Here is a 21,761-nt window from a genome sequence, read left to right as displayed (position 1 = left end):
TCTTGCAACACGATGTTTTTTTTTACTGTTCCAATTTGTTCCTTTGGATTCTGTTTCGTTTGTTGCACTTTACTCGTTTACCTCTCGTTTCGCTTTTCTCTCCGTTTTCTTTCTTTCCGTTGTTTTCGACGACCTGAGTCTCGACGATGACCTTGCGCTCCTCAAATTACAGACACTTGCAAAAAAAGAACAATTGGAAAACAATTTTGAAAAATAATTGTAAAATATACCGTCAGAGCATTCGCTTTACAGAGATTATTCTGCACGTTACAATCTTGTCAACAGTACAAAAAAAGGTTACAAATAAACTTGATTAATAAACACTTTTTATTGAATTTCCTTCTGTACAGAAAATTCTTTCAAATATAATTGCATATGGTACTAGTCTTATAAATTAAGAGGATCTCAAGGAACACCGTAATGCAGGCACAGGCAAAGAGCTCTTGGCCCCAGGAGCCACCCAGATTGCCCTCAGGGGCCACTCGCGTTGCTCCCAGTGACACTTGAGTCAGACAAGAGATAGAGGATCGGATCTATTGATCTCTTTGTCTAGCCAAAGTGTACTGGGGGGCACGGCCCGGTGAAAACGGGGCCAGTTGAGTGCCCCAGAGGGCAAACTAGTGCTCCAGGGGGCAAATGTTGCTCTCGTGCCCGCAGAGACTCTGGTCGAGGGTGTTTCATCCTCAAACTTTCTGTTTTCGATCCACTCCCGAGCTTTTGGTGGCGGTCGTCTTTCGCTTACAGTTCTCGTTGATCGGAACGTTGACGAACACACTTATGTTACTTATGTTTTCTCGTTACTTTTCCTCGAGTTCTCGAGAGCTGAGTGTTTACGAGAGGGAGAAACACACCGATCGTGTATTTTTGTATTTTTGCCTCACCGATGTGTTTTTTGAGTGGCACCCGCGAGACGTACAGCGTGAACAGCACCACACCTCGTTCGTTATCAATTTTTTTCGACGATCAGCGTCGATCTACAGGGTGACCAAAATGTCGCGTGGATCGATCGCGGAAACGTTTCTCGGATATTTCTTTCCGGAAAATCGTTCTGCGATCGGTTCGCCAACGTTCTGGACCGCTCTGTACACCATTTGTACATCTTTTTTCTATCTGTCTCTAGATCTGTTCGTGTCTTTATACATACACAGGTGTGACACACGTCTACGCAAGCGCGATACAGCACACACGTATTTTTGTTCTCGATGTGGTGTGGCTACATGCTGCCGTTTTTTGGTTTTGTCACAGCAAATCTCCCTCTCGAGAATGAGTCTGCGGACCACGATTTTTTCGCGTCAAATCGAACCGTTCGAATTTTCTGTTCGATTTGCAACCAGTCGGCGACCGGTATGTTTTTTTTTCATTTTTGTTAGGAAATGCTAGTCTGTTTCCCAGAAAACGAAACCTAAATAGACGAAGGATGATCTTTGCGAATTTTTCGCGTGAAGACCCTGCAAGGTTTCGCAGAAAATCTTTTTGGAATCGATTGGTGCACTCTTCGATACTGTAAAGAGATTTTTATTTTGCAAATTTTCGCACTTGATACATTTTTTTGGGGGGCTTGTCTGAAAACGGTGTTCTTGCAATTTTGACAACGTGCATGGCCCGATTCAAACGCCTGTAACTTCTACAATTTTCGAGATATTTACAAAATTCTTAGACGTAAATTTCCCTAAAGAATCATAGAAAAGGATAAATGGTAAAAATTTGTTTGAGGTTTCGTTTTCCGGGAAACAGGCAAGAAGGGATCGCGAGTCACTGGTGCAAATGTCATAGGGGCTGTGCCTCGCGTCGATCGTCGCGAATCGATGGCACAGTGGGGAGAAAAAGGTGAAGAAAAGTGTAGTAGGAGGACTGGGAATGAAACGTGCCGGTTGAAAAATGCCGGATACGTTGATTGCGGTAATAATGGCCGGTCTGCGGCGAGGACGGCGTGGTAAAAATCCTAATTCCGGGAACAATGGCCCGACTTCGCGGCGTGGAAGTCCGCTAATTAAATCGACTTACGACACACACGCTCGCCGAGCGGCACCGGCAGCCTCGATCACGGCGAAGCCAGACGATTCCGTGGATGTCAGCCTGTTTATGGCTGCCTGTTTATGGTTTTCCGCGAAACGGACGCTATTTCCCCGCAATCGATTGTCCTCGGATCGATCCTGCCTCGCCTCGTGTCTCGAAAAGACGGGAAAACACACTGTCGATTTTTAACACTATTTTTAAATTGTTCTATACCGTGACGGTCACCGGTGACCGTCAACAAATCCCGGGATTTTTTCATAAAATATTGATCTACCGACACTTCTTTTGACGTAGACATTTTTTGAAAATTTTCCGAGTGACGGTCACCGGTGACCGTCAACGAATCCCGCGATTCGTTCATAAAATATTGATTTACCAACACTGCTTTTGACGTGGGAATTTTTTGGGTATTTTTTGACTGACGGTCACCGGTGACCGTCGGATAATCTTGTGGTTTTTCACGATATTACGAGTTCATTTATATATAGAAATTTTTTCGGGAATCCTACGAGGTACCGGTCACCGGTGACCGTCAAGGAACGAGTCTCCTAGAGCAGGCAGCAAAACAACAACCAAACAGAAATTGAAGCCAAAAATCGCGGCAATTCGAGTTAAAATTTCTCGTGTTTTTTTTTGCACCAGTGATTCGCGTGAAAGAAAAATTGCGATCAGATTTGTTCGTTCGTTTTCGTTCGGTTTTCCGTGGATCTTTGATTTCTCCCGCGACCGTTTCGGCCACGTCGATCGCGTTCGACCAAAATCGCATCTCGATCCTGTGCAGGGAGCTTGTGCAGTCTATAAAGGCATCTTTTCCAGTAAAATGGCCGCCGCTCGGTGGCGCAGAGATTCCGAGGAGGACGCAGCTCGATGGACGAATATCCGAGAGAGACGCGGAATTTCACGGCTCGTGAAATATCAAAAAAGAAAGAAAAAAACATAACATACATCCCTCCTTCTCCTGTTCCTGGTCCGGCAAACAAATTTTCAGACCTAACCGCTTGTCAGACGTTTTTAGAACGGGAGGAGAGAAAGGTCTGAAAATTTCGACTCGTTATCCTGTTTGGTGGAGGGTAGACTAACGATACATCAGGTCTTCTCTTCTCTCCTTTCCATTCTCTCTCTCTCTCTCACTGTCTTTCTCTATCTCTCCCTCTGGCTCCGGTCTTCTTTCCGTCTGAGAAAAATTGGTCCCCGCTATTAACGAGCCGCTATCGGACGATCGTGTTCGATCCACGAGTCGTTCGAACGCCCACGGTCCCAAAGAGACTCTGCTTTTGCTCTGGTAATCGCTTGGTATGGTATGTCTGCAATTGCATGCGAGTTCCATCACCGAATTTCGTCGATGTCTACCGTTTCTCGCGTCGGGCACGCTCGCTCTGCAATTTCTCAAACTTCAACGCGACTCCCACGTTCGACTTCGAGCTGTCTTAACGAGCCTCGAGTGTGAGATTCAACTCGAAAAAATATTTGACACGTGTTTTTTCTCATCGCGGAATGCTCGCGCTGAAGTAGTGTAAAGGGTCCTCGAAGTTCAAGCGATACTTCAATAATTTTTTTATGGTTATTAATGAATCGATATTAACGAAACTTGGCAGATATCTGGTCCACATACAGGCACGCCGCGCGGAATTTTTTCGGTCACTAACATTCACGTTGGAGGGGTGAAAACAACCCCTAAAGTTCAAGGACGTAAGACTGATTTTAATCGATTTTTAATTCTCAATCTGATCAAGCGCGATTCAATAATTATTTTGAGAATTACCGTTTGATCGATTTTTATGAAATTTGGCTGATATGTGGTCCACATATAGGTGCACCACACTGAATTTTTTCGGCCCCCAACATCCATTTGAAAGGGGTGAAAATAAACCCCAAACTTACTCGCAATTTATCAAATGGTGTCAAATATTTCTGTGAATAGAAATGATAATACGGTTTCTAATTTTGTTAAAAAGAGCTAGCGTGTTCGTGCTTCAAAGTGGCGAGGTCGAGGAGCGGCGGAATCTTTTCTAGAGTCGCCAATGATTTTTCATGATTGTTAAATGACGTTTAAACGGAGAATTTGGTTCGCTGCTCGACGATCGTGAAAGTAGCTTCTTTTTTTAGCTGTCGAATCAGCAATACGAGTCTCGCTAATAAAACTGTTGTTTCTTCGATGCTATTCCAATAGAGGGCCGCGAGTGCGTCAACTGTGGTGCAACTTCGACGCCACTGTGGAGACGGGACGGCACCGGACACTATCTCTGCAACGCCTGCGGACTATACTACAAGATGAACGGGCAGAACCGACCACTCATCAAACCGAAACGACGCCTGGTAAATACCTAAGCTGAATTACCTATATCTTGAATTTTTTAACACGTTCGCTGCCAATCGTCAGTCTCGAAAACCTCCGCCAAATTAAAGTTCACATAAAACTGAATCACTCACATTTTTTTTTGGGTCGCTCATACCTACTTTGAAGGGGTGAGAACCACCCTTAAAGTCGATGGACGCGAATCCTGCCTATTTCAATGAATATCTCGCGAGCCATGACAGATGGAAAAATTTTGCAAGACGATAAAATCTGTGTTTTTCTGAGAGCTTGGCACTGAACGTGTTAATTACGCTCCCGTCGATTTTCGCAAGCGATTTCAAGAAGGATCGAAGGCGGGCAAGAGGCAAACAAGGGAGGGAATATATTTTCTGGTCCCGGTGGACTATGTAGCACGATGATCGTCGGTTCTCTTGCGGATCGGGTGCCGATGATTCGCAGAAAAGCACCCGGTGCACCTGGCTGACTCGTAAAAGCGAGTCCTTGATCGTTTCCTTCGCGCATACCGAGTCGCACATACTTAATTAATACACGCGCGGTACACCGGAGCGTTACACGTTTCTCGCGATACGCAGATGCAGTCATCAGAATGCAAGATAAAACAAGGCCAAGTTAATTTCCTGTACACGACGATTAATATACGCGACGCCCCCCCCCCTCCTCCCTCTCCTGCCCCCTATGCTCCCCTCCCCGACAGACTGGAAATCGACGGCATCCTCGACGATCTCTCGAATTAGGATCGTTTCGAGATACACCGACGATCGAAATCGAAAGGTTGCACGAGCTCCGGTGAAAATTCGCCGGCGTTCAACCCGCTGTAACCTCGCGAGAAAAAATCGGAGCGCGGTGTACCAAGGCTCATTCTAAAGGCTGAAATGTTCGCTTTCGAATGCCTCGAGTCATTCTCTGCTAGAATTTTTTTACTCGTGATCGCGAGCGAAAATGTGAAGATACTCATTTTTCACCAAATTTTCGAACTCAATCGTCCCTGTAGAAATGAAAAATTTTTTCCCGCGACTGAGACCACGACAGATTTGAAGGCTGAAGTTCTAGCTTTCCAACGAGACCAAAAAAATTGCCCCACGATTTTTCGTTGCGTTGCTACGGCACTTTGCACGAAAAGTGCGCCGGCAGGATCAGAACGAAGGCCACAGTAGCTCGAGTATCGAAGCGTTGACATTTGAACTGCTGTAACCTCGCGAAAAAAATTCGGAGCGCGGTGTACCAAGGCTCATTTTAAAGGGCAACACCTCCTCTTTCGAGGCTTCCAAGTCATTTTTTTGCAAAGCTGTGTTCGACGAAAAGACAGCCGGAAAAGCGAAGGTGGTACGTCGGGAGGATTGTGCAAATTGTCACTTCAGGTTTATTTGCAGGCGTTAGGGACAGAGATTGGCTATCGAACTCGGATTAGGGGGTATCGGGAGAACGGCCGGATCGATAGCCCGAAGGGTGGCCGGGGGTTTCGTGCGATCGGCTCGTAGAGCTCTCGCGAATTCGATCTATTTTCGTCGAGCAGGCTGGCACCTGCGGAATAGTTTGCTCCGATACACGACTCCGCGGAAATTCGATATCGACCTCGCCCCCCTCCCTCACCTTTCGCACCCGTTATTCGCTAGAAAGATCCAACAACCTTCCACAGTTTCCAAAACACCCAACAATTGTCATTTCATACCTCGCGATTTTCGATAGAATTAAAATTAAGATGCTCTTGGTCGACGACGAACGATTAATTGAAATTGAAAATGAGCCGGATCCTTCAGACTGGAACAAAGAGCGGAAAATTTACGGAGATTTGCAGTCGATAGTTTAACGAAACGAGAAAAAGCCAAGAACGACGGGGATTCGTGAAAGAAGCTGCACCGGAGAGTCTCCGTTGCATTCCGCGAACGCAGAATGCAGTGACGTTTCACTATCGCTCTCCGCGCGCTTTCTCTCGCGCGCGATAGACCAGAGCCGATGGATTCACGGCTCTTTTTCCCCTCGCGCAGACACCTCATCATTTTTCTAATTACGCCGCTCACGCGCCGGATAGACGTATTAATCGACGCGTTTTTGCATTCGCGATTGCTCGCCTCGCCGAGAGCGAAAACGCGATTCACCGATCATTAACCGACGCCGAGTCCTCTGGGGACTCTGTGAACGCTGTTCCCTCCGGTTGAAAAAATTCCTCTGGGTTGCTGGACACTCCCTCTCGCGCTGCACAAGACGGAAAAAATTTACAATAATTAATACAAATTTTTATTAGTGAAAAAATCTCCCACGAGAGTAACTCTGCGTAAATGTTAGCGTATCTCCGCTTCCGGTGAAGATTTTTCAGTGAAAAAAATTGCACGCACTGTTTAGACGTTCGTCGAATTGACCACGAAATTTCGAAACGATTCCCCGCATGGTTTCCGAGGGAAAAAATAATGAAGCGCGAAGGTTCGTCGGGGCGCAGCGTGCGCGCGGTCGATTAGCGTGCACGGGGCTCCCTCCCGAAAAAAGGAGGAGCGATCGACGGGGGTAGTAGGGGAGAGGGGAGAGGGGGTGACCCATATGCTTTTCGCACAATATGTCGCATTTTTACGGGGCGAGCATGGGAGCGAATCCGGTCACAGATGCGACGAAACGAGAGAAAGAGGGCCGGCGCCCGATACGATCTGCGAAACAAAAGGCCGGCACGCCACCAGGTATACGCGGTCCCCCCTGCCGAAAATAATAAAGTCGTGGCACACATATCGGGGCCACGTGGAAACGCATTGTGCGGACGTGTCTCTTCCACGGAAATTCCAGCCGAGCGTTTATTATGAACGGGTACGGACCCGCCGGTGCTCGAGAGACCCGATGGGCCAGATAGCAAGGGTTGAAAACCCCCTTGGAGGCCCCCCTCTCTCTCTCTTCCACGTTGCCCCTTCGTGGAACGACGGCCGCCATGCTTGATTCCTCGAGGAGATAACCGGAGGAACAGCTGGGAACATTTTTCGGTACAGTTTTTTACCCGTCGACCCTTTCCGGCCAGTCTCTGCTGCTGCCACGAGACCGTTTCTTCAGTTGGCGCTTGGACTCGAGGGTGGACTCGTCTTTGGGTTCGTTTTTCCGATTTTTAGATCCCCTATGGGCTGCCGAAGGTGTTTGCAAAAGCCTGCAAGAGTTTGTGACAGTTTGGTTCTTTTCTCAGTGTTTTCGGACTTTGTGAGTTACTCTGGAACGTCCTTGGACTCTTCCGAAACTCCTGAAGCTCAACCGAAGCTCTTCGGACCCTCCCCTAATTTCTTTTCGCGTATTTTCCTAGATCTATACGTCTTTTGTAGCTCCTTGTACATTTTAGTGTCTTCTGTGAGCTGTCCGGAAGCTACCATATGCCCTTGAAACTCCTTGAACTCTTCGGACTCCTGTGAAGCCCTTTGGAGTCCTCCTGGCCACTTCGAACCACCCTTACAAATTTCCCAACTAGTGTAGTGTCTTCTCGAAGGCCCCCGAAAGTTTCAATTTTTTCTTGAACCTCCTGAAGCTTTTTGGACTCTTCTTCAAGCTTTCTAGCTAGCTCGAATGCTCCTTAGAGCTTCTCTTCGGTGTCTCCTCGAATCTCTTCAGCCTCCACTGAAAAATTGTTCAGAAAATTACCCAACTTTTTGGGGTAGGACACCAGAGTTTTGGTCACCGGTCTTCCGCAGGACGAAGGACCGAGGACCGAGGATCTTCAGGGTAGGGTGAGGCAGAGGAAGAGGAAGCCGGTCGAGCGGCCGCGGCCGGTTCGAGGCACGTAGAAGCGGGAGGCTAACCTTTTGCGTGGAATCGCTCGTTAACGGCTGTCCTACACGCTCCTTCTCTCTCTCTCTCTCTCTCTCTCTCTCTCTCTCTCTCTCTCTCTCTCTCTCTCTCTTCTCCCTTTTCTTTTCCCTTCTGGTCCTGGCGATGCTTATCGCGCGCCACGCCACGGCGTGCAACGTCGTGCAACGTCGTCGTGCGCGATGCTCGTCGAAGTTATACGGTGCCGGTCCTAGCCGTTCCTGGACATTCCGCTGGCTACAGAAGCGCCGGAGACCCCGTCGGACCCGTTAAACCCTTCGAGGAATTTTTTCGGACCGCCTCGACCCTTCCCCTGACTCATTATCATTACTATTTCTACCACGAACCCTGCGACTCTTGCACAAAATTTGTTGGACACCCGTTATTGCTCCTTGCACGTTTTGGACTCCTATCGATGCTTCTGGGACTCCTGAGACTATTCCTGATGGCCCTTGGACTCCCAGGACTCTTCTGAAAGGATCCCCGCTTCCTTGAAAAATTCCTTGGACTCCCAGGATTGTTCTTAAAGGACTCTCGCTTCCTTAAAAAATTCCTTGGACTCCCAACTCTTCTTGAAGTCCCTTGAACCACTGGGACTCTTTCTGAAGAACTCCATCCCCCTTAGAAAAATTTCTTGGTCTCTTGGGATTCGAAGCTCTCGACGTTATCGGAAACGTAAATCTCACGTAACAAGATCAGTACAGCGAGCTAATTGCTCCCACAGGATCCGAATCGTGTATTTGTTACATCAAGCGATTATCGTACGAGACTCTAAAGCTCATTTAGACTCGTCTGGTCTGGTCTGGTCTCGTCTCGTCCCGGCTCGTCGCGCCTCGCCTAACCCCGCCAGTCGTTATCATAATTAATCCCGATCGCGTGGAAAGCAGTTGCGAGTCGCACACGAAACAGAGAGAGATAGAGAGATCACGGCGAATCCGAGCGGGGAAAACTCGACTCGCTTTCGATCTCAGCGACTCGTCTCAGGGAAATCCTCTCTCCTCTCCTCTCTCTCTCTCCTCCCTCTCTCTCTCTCTCTCTCTCTCTCTCTCTCTGGAAAAATCACAGCGCCTCGACGCTTTCTCGAGAACGGGGCAACGACACCCAAGTCCGACGCGTCTCGCGGATCATACGCGGACAACAATGCTCCCGAGATCGTTATCCTCTGTCTCAGACACACCAGGCGCGAGCATTGTGCTCGGCAAGGTAAACGACACCACCCCCACCCTTCGAAAAGAAAATTTTCCATCGACGGTGAACTCGTTTCCAGCTTCGGAATCCCTTGGAAAACATTCCCACGGTTTTCTGAAATTCTCACCTTGGTATCGAACCAATTCTCTTTCTAATATTGTTAAAAAATGACCAGAATAATTGTCATCATTTTTTCAAAGAAGCCCTTCGATTTGGGAAGAGATTGATAGAGAAAAATTGATTATATAGAGAAGGAGATGCAGAAAGGTAAAGAGAAGTCTTACTGAGGAGGCGTGGTTAACTTGCCCCGAGCTCTGACGGAGACAGGCCACTGCCCCACAGACTAATCAATGTGTACCACTTGAATTTGTAATCCCAATTCATCGTACATTATCAATCTGCATCAAAATCTAGCTCAGGAGCCAAAAATCTCACCATATCTCTATATAGATCGCTCCGAGTGGGCGTGGCTTCTTTGCTCACAATTTTATATGAGCACGGACAGTGCTCCAGAGAGCAATCTGACCCTATATTGAACCTAGACTCTCAGTATCAATTAGAATGTTATCTTCGACGACAACAATCCTGCTTCATATGTGTATAGAGTGCTCATAGTGGGCGTGGCCTAATTTCCTCCGATTATAAATGCCCCAGAAGAGTGTCCCATAGGAGAAATCTATACCTCCACTTGACTCTCAGTGTCCACTAGAACTTTATTTTTGAGGACAACAACCTTGCTCTATGCTTCCGTAGGTTGTTCCTAGTGGGCGTGGCCTAATTGCTCTCGACTCAAACGGTCTGGAACCGTGAAAGATTATTTTCTCGGGAATCTCTTACAGTACATTTTTGGGAACGACGATGATGGGATCGCTATTGGAGTCAGGCGACTGGTCGTGGAATAATTAAATGCCGACGTACGGCGCAGGTTAATTATAATTGCGGGGAACAAAAGGGTAGCGTAACGATCCGGCCGAAGCACGGTTTCTGGTCCATTAAAATTCACCGGAATAAATTTTCAAGCGGTCGCGCGCGCGAGCGGAAAGGAAAAGACAGAGAGAAAGAGAGAGAGAGAGAAAGAGAGAGAGAGAGAGGGAGAGAGAGAAAAAGAGACGGAGGGAAAAAAAGGAAGAAGGCGCCTCGTTATTTCCCTAGTCCCGGGGCCTCCTGGATTTCGTGAGATCGCCACCGGTGTGCTTTATGAACAGCACACGCAGCCCGATGCCGCGCCACGGCCGTGGTCGGGGGCAGAAACGGCGACTGAATTATGTACCAGATGCAAATGTCGCCGTATTGTCCGGTGCCGGCGGCCGTGCTCCATCCATCTTTCAGCTTCCTTGAAAATTCCGCTCATGAGAGACGAGATTTGCATCCGTTCACACTTTGAATACGTCGCTGTCCGCGTCCAGATCGCCGCCGACTCCATCCTCCTCCTCTTCTTCTGCCACCCGTCGAGAATCGAACAGTCAATCGCTAGGAAAATTTTGTCTCCGCGACACATGGACATATAACATTTTATTTAAAAAAAACGACGTTGACGATCTTCATGAAACTTTACTCATATTTGGTCCACATACAGATACACCACGCAGAATTTTTTTGGTCACCTACACTCACATTAACGGGGTGAAAACAACCCTTAAAGTGGAAGGAACAATACACTGATTTTATCGTACTTCCGACTAGGTAACAGTTAATAATTAATTACGTAATTATGCTTTAATGGATCTTGCTAAAACTTTGCTAGAATGTGGTCCCCACACGGACACACAACGCAGAATTTTTTCAACCCTCTGCATCCCCATTAAATGAGCGTAAACACCCCCGAAACAGAGAAACCAACTTCCACGAGTATCTCAAGAACTGCAAGAGATACCGAAATTTTATAAAAAAGAAAAAATGTGTATCCTCCGATGATAAATTTGCCAATCTACCTGGCTTTGCAAAATGCCCATTTGTTTAAACAGCACACTCGAAAAAAGAAAACAATGAAAATTAATTACTCCGTCGGATCGGTTCCTGTTTGACCATTTTCGACAGCGCTCAGCGTTGCGAATGTTTGCCAGCGGTGTGGCCAATAATTTGGTCGTGTGTCTCGTTTCGCCGGACGACAAGCGCCGCGATTTATTTCGCGGATTTATGCGCGACCGGGATCGCGCACCAGTCGGAAGCAATTTACAAGTTAATGGGTTAGGACGATTCGTTACGCGGCCTCCGCTTTCTGTAGTCTGTTCCTCCTCGTCTCTCCGTCTTCCGCGGGATTCATTTCGCTGTGGAACGGCACACGCCCATCGTCGATTGCTCTTTGCCTTTTTCAATGCCTAACGCAACCCCCTTGCTACCGAGAAGCCACTGGACATGACGAACGCTGTCAAAAAACTGACAGCGTACAAATCTCCCCCGTACAAAATAAATTGCAAATGCAAAATTTTCTGTGCTGTTTTACGGACACTCGAATGGGGTGAAATAATTGTTTTAGTTTTTTTAGAGGACTCCTTGTGGTCCAAGGGAAGGTATTGTCAATTTTAGTTGAAAATTCCTGCAAAGAAAAATATTAATTTTAGAGGAGAGGGTCTCGAGAGCGGAACAGTGATTCCAGTCAAATGTTTCTAGAATTAATAAGATCGTTATTATTTATTTCTAAGGGTGTCCACGGGTCACTAAATTTTTTAGAGGCGCGTAGGACGTTGTTTTAATTTTTTTGAGAATGGTTAGGTCGAGTGTGACGAAGTGTTTGAACTACGAAGGTTGTTAGCGGTAATGGCAGGCGGACACCGTTACTCGGAGCGACGCTCCGCGACTTTAGGCGACTCCAGCATCGCTTTTTTTATTTTTTTTTCCTTTTTCTTTTTCTCTTCTCGTTCCTGTTTGGTTCTGCCTCCGGAGAGCGAGATAGCTCCGGCTACTTAAGATTCGGCACGCCGAGCCGAGCCGGGCCGAGCCGCGATCAGGCGACCAGTTTTCGACTGTCCGACGAGTCGATCGATCATTCACCGACACAAAGAAACAATTCACCGGCCCGATAAACTACCGTGCCGTACGAGCCAGGGACTCGAAATTGATTTAGCTCGCGCTCTCGAGATAATTCGCTTTTCGTACGGTCGATCCACGGACTCGTTTCTCTCGCATAACTTTCTTTACAGAGAAACTTTGTTATTAGACCGGGAGTTTCATCAATTTTTAATGCCTTCCTTTTTTAGATCCGGCATTCTATAATTATTCTCGTACCTCGATCGATTTTAATAAAAGTGGACAGGAACATTAGGTCACGTTCTGTTGCATCAGACAGAAATTCTTCAGCCGATAATATTCATGGGAAAATTAAGGGATAATTAATAATTAATTACGTAATTATGGGTTGATGGATTTTGTTGAAACTTGCCTGATATGTGGTCCACATAAAAACACATCACACCAATTTTTCTCAACTTCCGCTATTCGCATTAAACGATTAAAACAACCCTCATAGTCGAGACTGACTCAAACTGATTTTTCATTCCACCCCTAATCACCTGACATTCAGTAATTATTTTCTCAAGTACGGTTGGATCGATTTCGATGAAACTTGACAGAGACATAGTCCACAGACGGCTACATCGCACCAATTTTTCTCGGCCGCCAAAGTCCACGTTAAAGGGTTGTAGCCAGGCCTATTATGCGAGGCGACGTCGCTCGAGGAGCCCAGCGAATAATTAATCCAGCGAAGGAAGAGATTTTAGGGGTGCGATTAGGGGTGGGCAGGGAGGTTGTTTACCCGTTTGCGGCGTCCCTACCGTTATTATTTCCCTGGGACCGCCATCGTGTCGGTGTAGGGGTGGCTGGGAGCAATCCCGAGCAATCCCGAGCGTCCTAGCTGCGAGGCATCGGGTTCTGCCTCTCTCCCTGCTCGTCAAAGGGGCTCCTCGGGATCTCCGGAGAAGGATTCGTAGATTCCCCAGGGCAGCTGCGCTCGCTATCATTGGTTGCGATCTCGATCTAGCCCACCCGAGTCCGGGAAACAACCCCTCCACCGTCGCCCCACCAATCCTGTTCTCCTGCAACCCTCTGATGGGGCGAGATCCCCTTCCTGCGGACGCCTGATTCACCCTTGATCCTCGATCCGGCTGAAAAATCGCTTGGGAACACCTAACCGCTCCGCAATGTTGACCAAACTAATTTTGTGTTCCCTGATTCCACAATTAAATTAAACAATGTTGACGTACCACTGCAATTTTCGTGACACCGACGTGCAAAAATTCATGTATGTAGTCTAAGGGTGTGTTATTGTACTTGTCAAGTTTCAGAAAAAACTCGGATCGATAGAAAAAAATTCCTTTCCTCTTCCACATCTTGATATAGGGGATGGTTTGCTACCTTAACGTACAGCGACCGCAATTTTGATTATACCTATGTATAAAAATTTTTGCGTATAGTCTAAAGGTGTATTATTATACCTGTCAAGTTTCATAAGGATTGGATATTCGGTTTAGCAGAAAAAAAATCCCAAAGTGGACCTGACAAACTGCTCCCCTCAGAAATTTAATTCGCTAATATTTAAATAATTCTTATTCCGCTTTACATAATTCCGAATTTAATTGAATCGATCAAAGTGGCGGCGGTTCAGTGGCCCATTCCAGGGGTAGAAAATGGTGCAAACCACCCCGGGGGGTCATCTTCGACCCGTCCCAAAGCGAACACCCTCATTTCCCGAGCTTGCCGCCGACAGTCCCACTAAATTTCCTTATCTCTCGCATTCTCCAGCGGACGGAAGATGCTATCCCGAGTCCGGAGATCCCAAAACTGGATAAGGGATGCACAGCATCCCCAATCTAGCCGTGAAGACGATCGTCCCGCGCGAAATAGGGGTAGTCGGTGTGTCCCGACGACCGAAATCCCGACGATTCCCTCTCGACTGTCTCTCGTCGCGGCCATTACGAAAAGAGGGTGGTCAGCGAGGTGGTGGAAAACGTGGAAAACTCGCCCCACGTTCGACGAACTCACCCCCTGTCCTCGAACGGTCGAAGATCCCGGACAGAAAAAAGGTCTCGACGATCTAAAAAGAATCGTCCTGGAACTCCATAAATCTTCGCCACCCTCTGTGGGTGGTGGTGGGGACGGGGGTTGAAGGGTAGGTGGGGGTGGCGACCGGTCTCGGCCACGAAAAACGCGGTGGCGCGCTCGAATAAATCAAAGTGGCGTGAAAATCAATTGCGAGACACTCGCCTCGCGTGTAGCCACCTCCCCGGCCCGAACGCCCTCTCCTACCCCCTCCCCTCGTCGGAGTCACCTTGTCAACCCCCTCCAACCCTCCCCTCAAGTTCCACGCCGTCGAGGAATCGTAGAACAAAGAGAAGGACGGAGACAGGGGGCCAACCGAAGCCGCAAGGAAGACGCCGGAGCGTTAAGAGCCCGCGGAGGGGAAGTTGAGGGGTCAGGGGGTGAGGGGTGAAGGGTGAGGGGTGAGGGAGTAGCGACGTTAACGCGAGAGCCAGCGCACGCGGGCCCTCCGAAGGAGAAACGCGGGAAGAAAGAGGGAAGGGGGCAGGGTGTAAAGTCAATACGGACGGAAAACCGCGCAGACGCTCGGCGTCGACCAATCCCCGTGGACGAGGGGACGCATGGCGTCCCGAACGCCGTGGACGAGGCGCTCGCGTCGCCTGCTCGCGTTTCGGAACACTCCGACGATCGGCCGATCGATTTTCCAACGGGGTGTTCCATGGGCCGACCACCAGCCGGTACATCGGAATTTTTTGGGGGGACATCGAGAGGGGTAGCTCCGTGAAACTTTGCGGAGTGGTTCGTACATCTGTGTTCTATGTTCGGTATTTTTGTTAGGTCAGTATCTTCGGAATTGTAGGAGCTGTTGATAGGAGAAGACGATAGGCTTAGAAAAAGAGGGTGTCCTGTAGAATGGTCGATATCTCCGGCAGTTTTTAACGTTCCGGAATAAAAAAAATTGTGAGAGTTACTCCGAATTATACCCCTTCAGATGCCGCACGATTGATTAAAAAACACTCGCGCGTTTTTGAGAAAAAAATTCTCGAATATCCACTTTCTCGACGACTGAATCACATTCGAAAGAGATAATGTGTCCTTGTGTGTTTGAGTAAATATCAACAAAGCGAAAATTATTTATTGTTTAACAGGGCAGGGAGAGCGGCGATGGGGAAGGTTTTACGAAACGTATCTTGCGGACGAGTTGGTCGATCCCGCGACAAACCGGGGCCGCGTTTGATCGGCCGATCGCGAGAAAAGGCCTGGCGGTTGTTTTTTTTTTTTGTTATCCGTGCGAGTGACAAGCAAATCGAGACGCGGTGGAACGATCGCTCGAACGGAGAGACAACTATCGACCGGGCAACGGTGCCTAAGCCTGGTTGCTTAATTGCGCCGGGGACTCGGGGCCTGTATCGCGCGCGCTCTCCTTTTCGCTTTTTGTCTCCGGTTGTTAATGGCACTCTCGGCTGGTTCCCCGTTCGGCCCATTATTATTAGCTTCGATAGCGTCACGGTTCGCGGAAGGGGTCGCTGCACTTTTCCCCGGTGAACGTATTATTTCGTCGAGTATACTTTCGCGCGTGCACCTGAGAGTCCTTGAGCCGCGATAGCCAGCTTCGAGAACTGTCTCAAAGTTTTCGGACGGTGTCAATGGGCCCCATGGGGTCCCATAACTCCGCCGTAGCCACTACAGCGAGAACAGTTACTGGCCGCCTCGAGAATCGAGCGTGAGATTGCGATTAGCTAGCCTGACCGAGTGGAAAGGTACCGGATAGGATTCTATTTCTAGCTCTGCTTTCGGAATTTTTTTCTGCCGAACTAATTGACATAGCTTCATAAAATTTTACATGAGTGTTTGAACATGTTCAAGCTACAATCATGATTTTTTCTACGTTGCTATTGTTGGAATTGTCGATACTATGCATCGAGGGAAAACACCATTTACCCTACAGGGATGATCGGACTCCTTGGCGTATAGTGATTGCAATTTTGATGATATCGAGGTGCAAAAATTCATGTAGACCTAGTCTAGGGTGTGTTATTATTTCCGTTTGGTTTCATGAAGATAGGTTGCTCGGTTCGGTAGAAAAAAAATCCCAAAGTGCACCGTGAAAACCACCCCTGTGAAATCGATTGGATGCATCGTCTAGGGTGCATATTGGAATTAATTATGCAAATACGGTGCAACGCTCGTTCCAGGGGTGTGTACTAGGTGCGAGTATGGTGTTTGACGTAGTTTTGGAAGGAAGATTCGATCGGATTCGTTGAAAATTGACCGAGATAGAAGGTTTCGAAGTGGCCAGTATTTTTGTGACGGTGGTTAGCCGAATATTTCCGCTGTAAATGGTGGAAAACGGGGGTCGAACGCGGGGGTGGCGGCGATTGCACCCCCAGGAGCGGAGCCAGAGGGTGAGCGACAAGTAATGGCCGCCACCGTCGCCGCCGCGCTCGTTATTTATCGCCTCTGTCGCGGTGCACACGCGAGCGTGGGCGCAGCGGCAATTTCCAGCGATAAGCGAGCGCGTGCTCGCTCGCTCGCTCCGCTCGCTAGACAGTCTCGGCGATTAGTCGCGCGACTGGATAAACGGCGCGCGACCGACGCTTTAAACTTGGACGTCAGAGTCCGATTAAACGATGTCCGACGACGCTTCCGTGACCTGTTCGTCTTCAGCGACGACGGAGGAACCGTCGCGTCGCAACGATCTACCCCTGAATCTTCGACAATTACAACAAAAAGACACCGTCGCTCTTGCATCGCTCTGAAACTCTATCGGTACGTTCACCGGTGCATTGAGAACGCGCAGTAATTTTTTCGTGTAAAAATGTTCATTCGTTTCGGAGTTATGGTCGAGAAAGTGAAGACGGCTTTCTATTTTCGAAGAAAGTGCTTATTGGAAATTCAAACGACTTCACGGAGACGAAAAAATTTTTTTCGAGAGTAAAATCAACGCGAATTTAAAGTTCGAAGCCTGCTCTTCGCAACGAGCGCTTAAAAATTGATGTACGATTTTTTCTTGCCGGTTTATGACAGTTTGAAGGGACAATGTGCTGCCAGCTTCAGGACACCAGGCACCAAATCTTGAGCATCAAAATATCAAAAGTTCGGAGTGTTATAACTTTGCTACAAAATTTCGTTCGGGGGTCCACCTTAGCTCATTTCAAAGGTTGAAATCTGCACTTTCGAGCCTCTGAAGTTATTTTCGGCTACAATTTTTTTTACTATAGAATTTACACGATACAGTGACAACAGTTGTTTTTCGACAATTTCTCGGATTCAAATGTCTGCCGGAGGTCCGAAAAATTTTTTTCGCGACTCGGACCACAATGGTTGCGTAGACTGAAGCTTTCTCTTTCCAACGACTGCTTAAAACTCAAAGTACGATTTTTTCTCGCGATTTTACAGCGCTTCGAACGAAACCATGCACGATATTTCGCTCTTCTCGGAACGATTCGACTTTTATTCGCATTTTTGCCGAACCGCTAAGAGCTCCGGTATCTCGCAGCTATGTGCAAAAGTTGTAGATGAAAAATTGAAGTTTTTCATGTCCAGTGGAGCAGAACTCGGGGTGCACGTTGGTGGAGTAGGGGAGGGGAGCGGGGACGACGACGGAAGACGGTGTTAATTTATACCTCGCCGCGGCGAGATAAAACCTCGCCGAGAAACAGATTGACCGTCTTAATGAGGCTATACTCGGATTCATATTCGCCGTAAACGCCTTTTATCGGCTATAATTTATATCGGGAGAGTGCGGGCTCGCGCGCTTATCGGTACACGTGTTTACCGGGAAACTGGTATGCGCCTACATTCTGCGCGGCCGATGTCGTTTATTTCGCGCTCGGAGTTTCCGAGACGTTTTAACGACGGGAACGGTAAGTGTATCTTGCCGGTAATGCCCGTGGCTGTCGCGGGAAATTGCTATTGCACGCTCGCCTCCATAAACAATCCCATAGACAATCGGGGAATCGCGACGATGACGATTACGTTGCCTCGTATTATTTCGTATGTTCCGTTTACACCGCCTGCCGAGAAACAACAAATGAAACAATGAGCATAACAGGTCCACGGAAAGACAGATGAACGTTCAACCGTGCTCTAGATACAGGAAAGAATCCCCATAGGCTCTAGAAAAATTCTTTTTCAAGTGCTACTTTGCTTCACGATTTTTAGCATGGGTTGCATAGTCCTGGATACATAATTACCACGCTCGGAATTTTTGGAGTTTCCATCTGAAAAATTAGAGTCTGTTAGAGAAAGGGATGATAAATTTTATGCAAAAAACCTCGCATCGATATCTCTTCTCTTTCTATATCAAAAAAATTCGTAAAGATTACCGTGGGGGTGGTAGGACCCAAGTGAGGTACCCTTTGAAGCACAGTGACTGCCAGGACTAGAACTTTGGAATTTTGCCATATAAAAAAATGTTATTCCGTTAGCCGAAGGATTGGGGATTAATATGCAAAAAAGCTCGCGTCGATATCTCGTTTCTTTCGATGTGAAAAAAATTCGTGAAGATGACTGTAGGGACGTTTGGGCGCTAGCAAGCTATAGTTTTGGGTATAGTGCGTGCTCGCGCTTATAGCGGGCGTCTTCTCACGGCGCGGCGACTCTGCGACGTTTCCTGGCCCTCGCAACGCGCCTCGAACAATTATAATTGTTAATGGAAGGAAAAGAAAATGTTCCGTCGTCCTTGATTCCCGCCTTGGGCAAAAACGCGCGATAATTACGTATTCGCGATCGCGACTCGAACGAACGGAGCGGAGAAGGAAAGAGAGCCTGGCGAGTCGCGAGGACGAAAGGAGAGACCCGGTCAACGTGTACCGTACGCTCTCGGGCCGCGCAGCAACAATAGAGACAACATAATGACGCTATAAATAAATAATAATGCCACGGTCTAAGCGCGGTAGAAAGGCTCTTTGTTGCAGGCTCTCGCTGTACATACGGCGAGGCTAGCGAGCTAGCCCACTTGCCTAGCGCGTTTATTATTCCGCCGAAGCACGGCCACGCTCCGCCGACTCTCGATCTTTGGAAACTCGGATCTCTGGATCGCGCTGGATCGTTTCGTACCTGCTCCGAGCCACCTCGCCCCTCCGGCACCGAGAAAATCAATCGGGAGCCTGATTAGAGAAAATTAAAAAAAACTGTTGCTCGCATCGCCGCGAAACTTTGTGGACTTGTTTATCAGGGTTCTGAGAACGTACAGGAATTTTTTCACGTAAAAATATGCGCCCGTTGCGAAATTATAGCCAATAATGTGCAGATAGTTCTATAGTCTGATACCAAGTCGGTGTTGCAAGTTTGAACGTGTACACGGAGCATAAAGAATTTTTTTCGCGAATTCAACTAACGTACATTTGAAGATTGATGTTATCGCTTTCCAACGAGATCAAAATAATTGGTCTACGATTTTTTGTTGCCGTTTTATCGCAGTTTGAATGAATCATGAGCCGCCTGCATTACAATAACTCGCCATACAACAAATCTTGATTGTTTCTGAATATTCAAACTATCGTAACTCCGTGAAAAAAAATCGCACGACAACCATTCTTGGCTCATTTCAAAGGTAAAAATCTACGTTTTCAGCTCCCGCAAGTTATTTTTCTGTAAAAAAATGTTCACTCTAAATTACGCACGGAAAGGTAAAAATGGTCATTTTCGCACCATTTTTTGGATTCAAATGTCTCTGTAGGGGTGAAAAAATTTGTTCCGCGACTGAAACCAACGCGAACTCAAAGAACAAGGTCTCCTCTTTCCAACGGCTACTTAAAATCCGTTGTACGATTTTTTGCTCTCGTTTTATCCCGCGTTAAATGATCCTCGGACATGTCTACCGGGAAGATACACAGCCTAAAGGATAAATAATGAAAAAAAAGCTGCGTACAACTTGAAAGATTTAGGCTGGCGAACGAAAATCGAGGGGGCAGGAGGATGGAGGGGGGCCGAAATGGCGGCGGAATTTAATATAATTAACCGGGCGAGCGTGACAAGCCAAGACGGATTGTCGCGAGCCGCGTCGGATGACAGCGGTTGAATAATTACCGCGACTAATCTCGTGATCGTTGACCGAACAAATAACACAGGCCTGAGTGTGCTTAATGCGTTCCGAAAGGCGGGGGCAGCAGCAGAGGTGGGGACGGGGGGAGGCATGGTGGAGTTGATGAACGAGCGACGCGTGGAAACGCCGCGGATCGTGTTTTCCGGATGGAAAAGCTGCAAGAAACACCTAGAGGACGACTTTTTGTTCCCCTCACGACAGGACCATTAGAAATTTAAATAGACCGCGCACCACGTTGAATTACGTAAAGTCGTCGAGTTGACACCTACGATGCGGTCTTCCGATGGCCGACGGCAGCCATTCTGCCACGATTTTCTCGTTTCGTTGCGTTTCCTCCCAAATATCCGCTGAACCAACGGAAATATCCACAACATATCTATTCACTGATTTTGTGAAATTATTCTTTGACTTTTACAATTGTTTTCATATACAGTACTCGTATTTATGGAAGAATAAAACCCATAGCCTATTAGTTAAACATAGAGGAAAGTCTGTGGGTGGTTGTAAAAGTAAGTCAGCTAATTGGTATTTCAGGTCAAGTGAGCTCGGTTGGGTTACCGGGAAAGATGGGTGACCGTAGGGGGGCGAGTTTTCTCCCATAATTTCTTACTTAAATTACGTGAGGTTTTCTAGTTCTGATCCAAGACTCCAAACTATACAAAGTACGACGAATTTATCGACCCTGAAAAATTCTGGATGGGGGGTTTATCATCCAATGACAGAATTTGGAGCACGACAAAAATCTCCTTTCAGAATAATCATTCCAATGGCTCCTCCTAGTGGTTTAAAGATGGGGACACGGGGTCTTCCCATCCAACGAAATACAGATTTCAAATCCAGAAAAAAGTGGATCCCCTCTCCCAAAAAGGGTCGGGTCCCTCATTCAGTGTCGAACCGGAGAATCCTGCTTCCAGGATCGGTTACGAGGATCCCCCTCCGAATAGTTTCGTATACTGGCCCAGTGCTGTTACAGGGGGCCATAGTATGTTCAGTAAGTGCAGTCGTCGCGACGCGACGGTCGCGGGCAAGTGGTTAAAAGGCGCGCGAGCGCATGTAAACCCGGTGTTACACACAGGTTAAATATATCGCGAGTTTGTGTCGTGCCACGGGGGCCTCTAAGCTAGCGCGGCATGGCGAGTAAGTATCGTATCGTGGCGTGGCTCTCTCGGAGCCGGGTTGTGCAATCGGTCTGCGTACGCGCGTCAGACAATATAGAACGAACGCGCGCGCACGGCTGCTGTGCCGAGAGCCGACAACGGCGAGCAGGATTGAATATCCTGTTCGGGCTTATTAGGGCAAGGTGGCCAGCCTTGCCGGCCGCCTCGATACCGGTATCCGCGATAGCGTTACAAGCGGACGAGGGCAGCGACGTCAACGCTGCGTCCTGTCGCCTCAAACTCTCAGACCGACGTCTTTCGTGCTGCGAAGTTAGGCTACAACAGTCTAGGATCC

The 21,761-nt window shown here is 47.9% G+C and overlaps 1 protein-coding gene across 1 annotated transcript in view; it reads left to right on the top strand.

Annotated features, from left to right (window-relative positions):
• The window catches only part of LOC143358809 (uncharacterized), a 76,074-nt gene that overhangs the window by 26,009 nt on the left and 28,304 nt on the right, over window positions 1–21,761 (top strand). The window contains exon 4 of the mRNA XM_076796284.1: window positions 4,187–4,332. Within this exon, the coding sequence (XP_076652399.1) occupies window positions 4,187–4,332 (146 nt within the window). The remainder of the gene's footprint in view (window positions 1–4,186; window positions 4,333–21,761) is intronic.

Source organism: Halictus rubicundus, chromosome 11 (genome assembly GCF_050948215.1).
Source record: "Halictus rubicundus isolate RS-2024b chromosome 11, iyHalRubi1_principal, whole genome shotgun sequence".
NCBI classification, from domain to species: Eukaryota; Metazoa; Arthropoda; class Insecta; order Hymenoptera; family Halictidae; genus Halictus; species Halictus rubicundus.
This window is presented reverse-complemented; position numbering and strand designations above follow the sequence as displayed.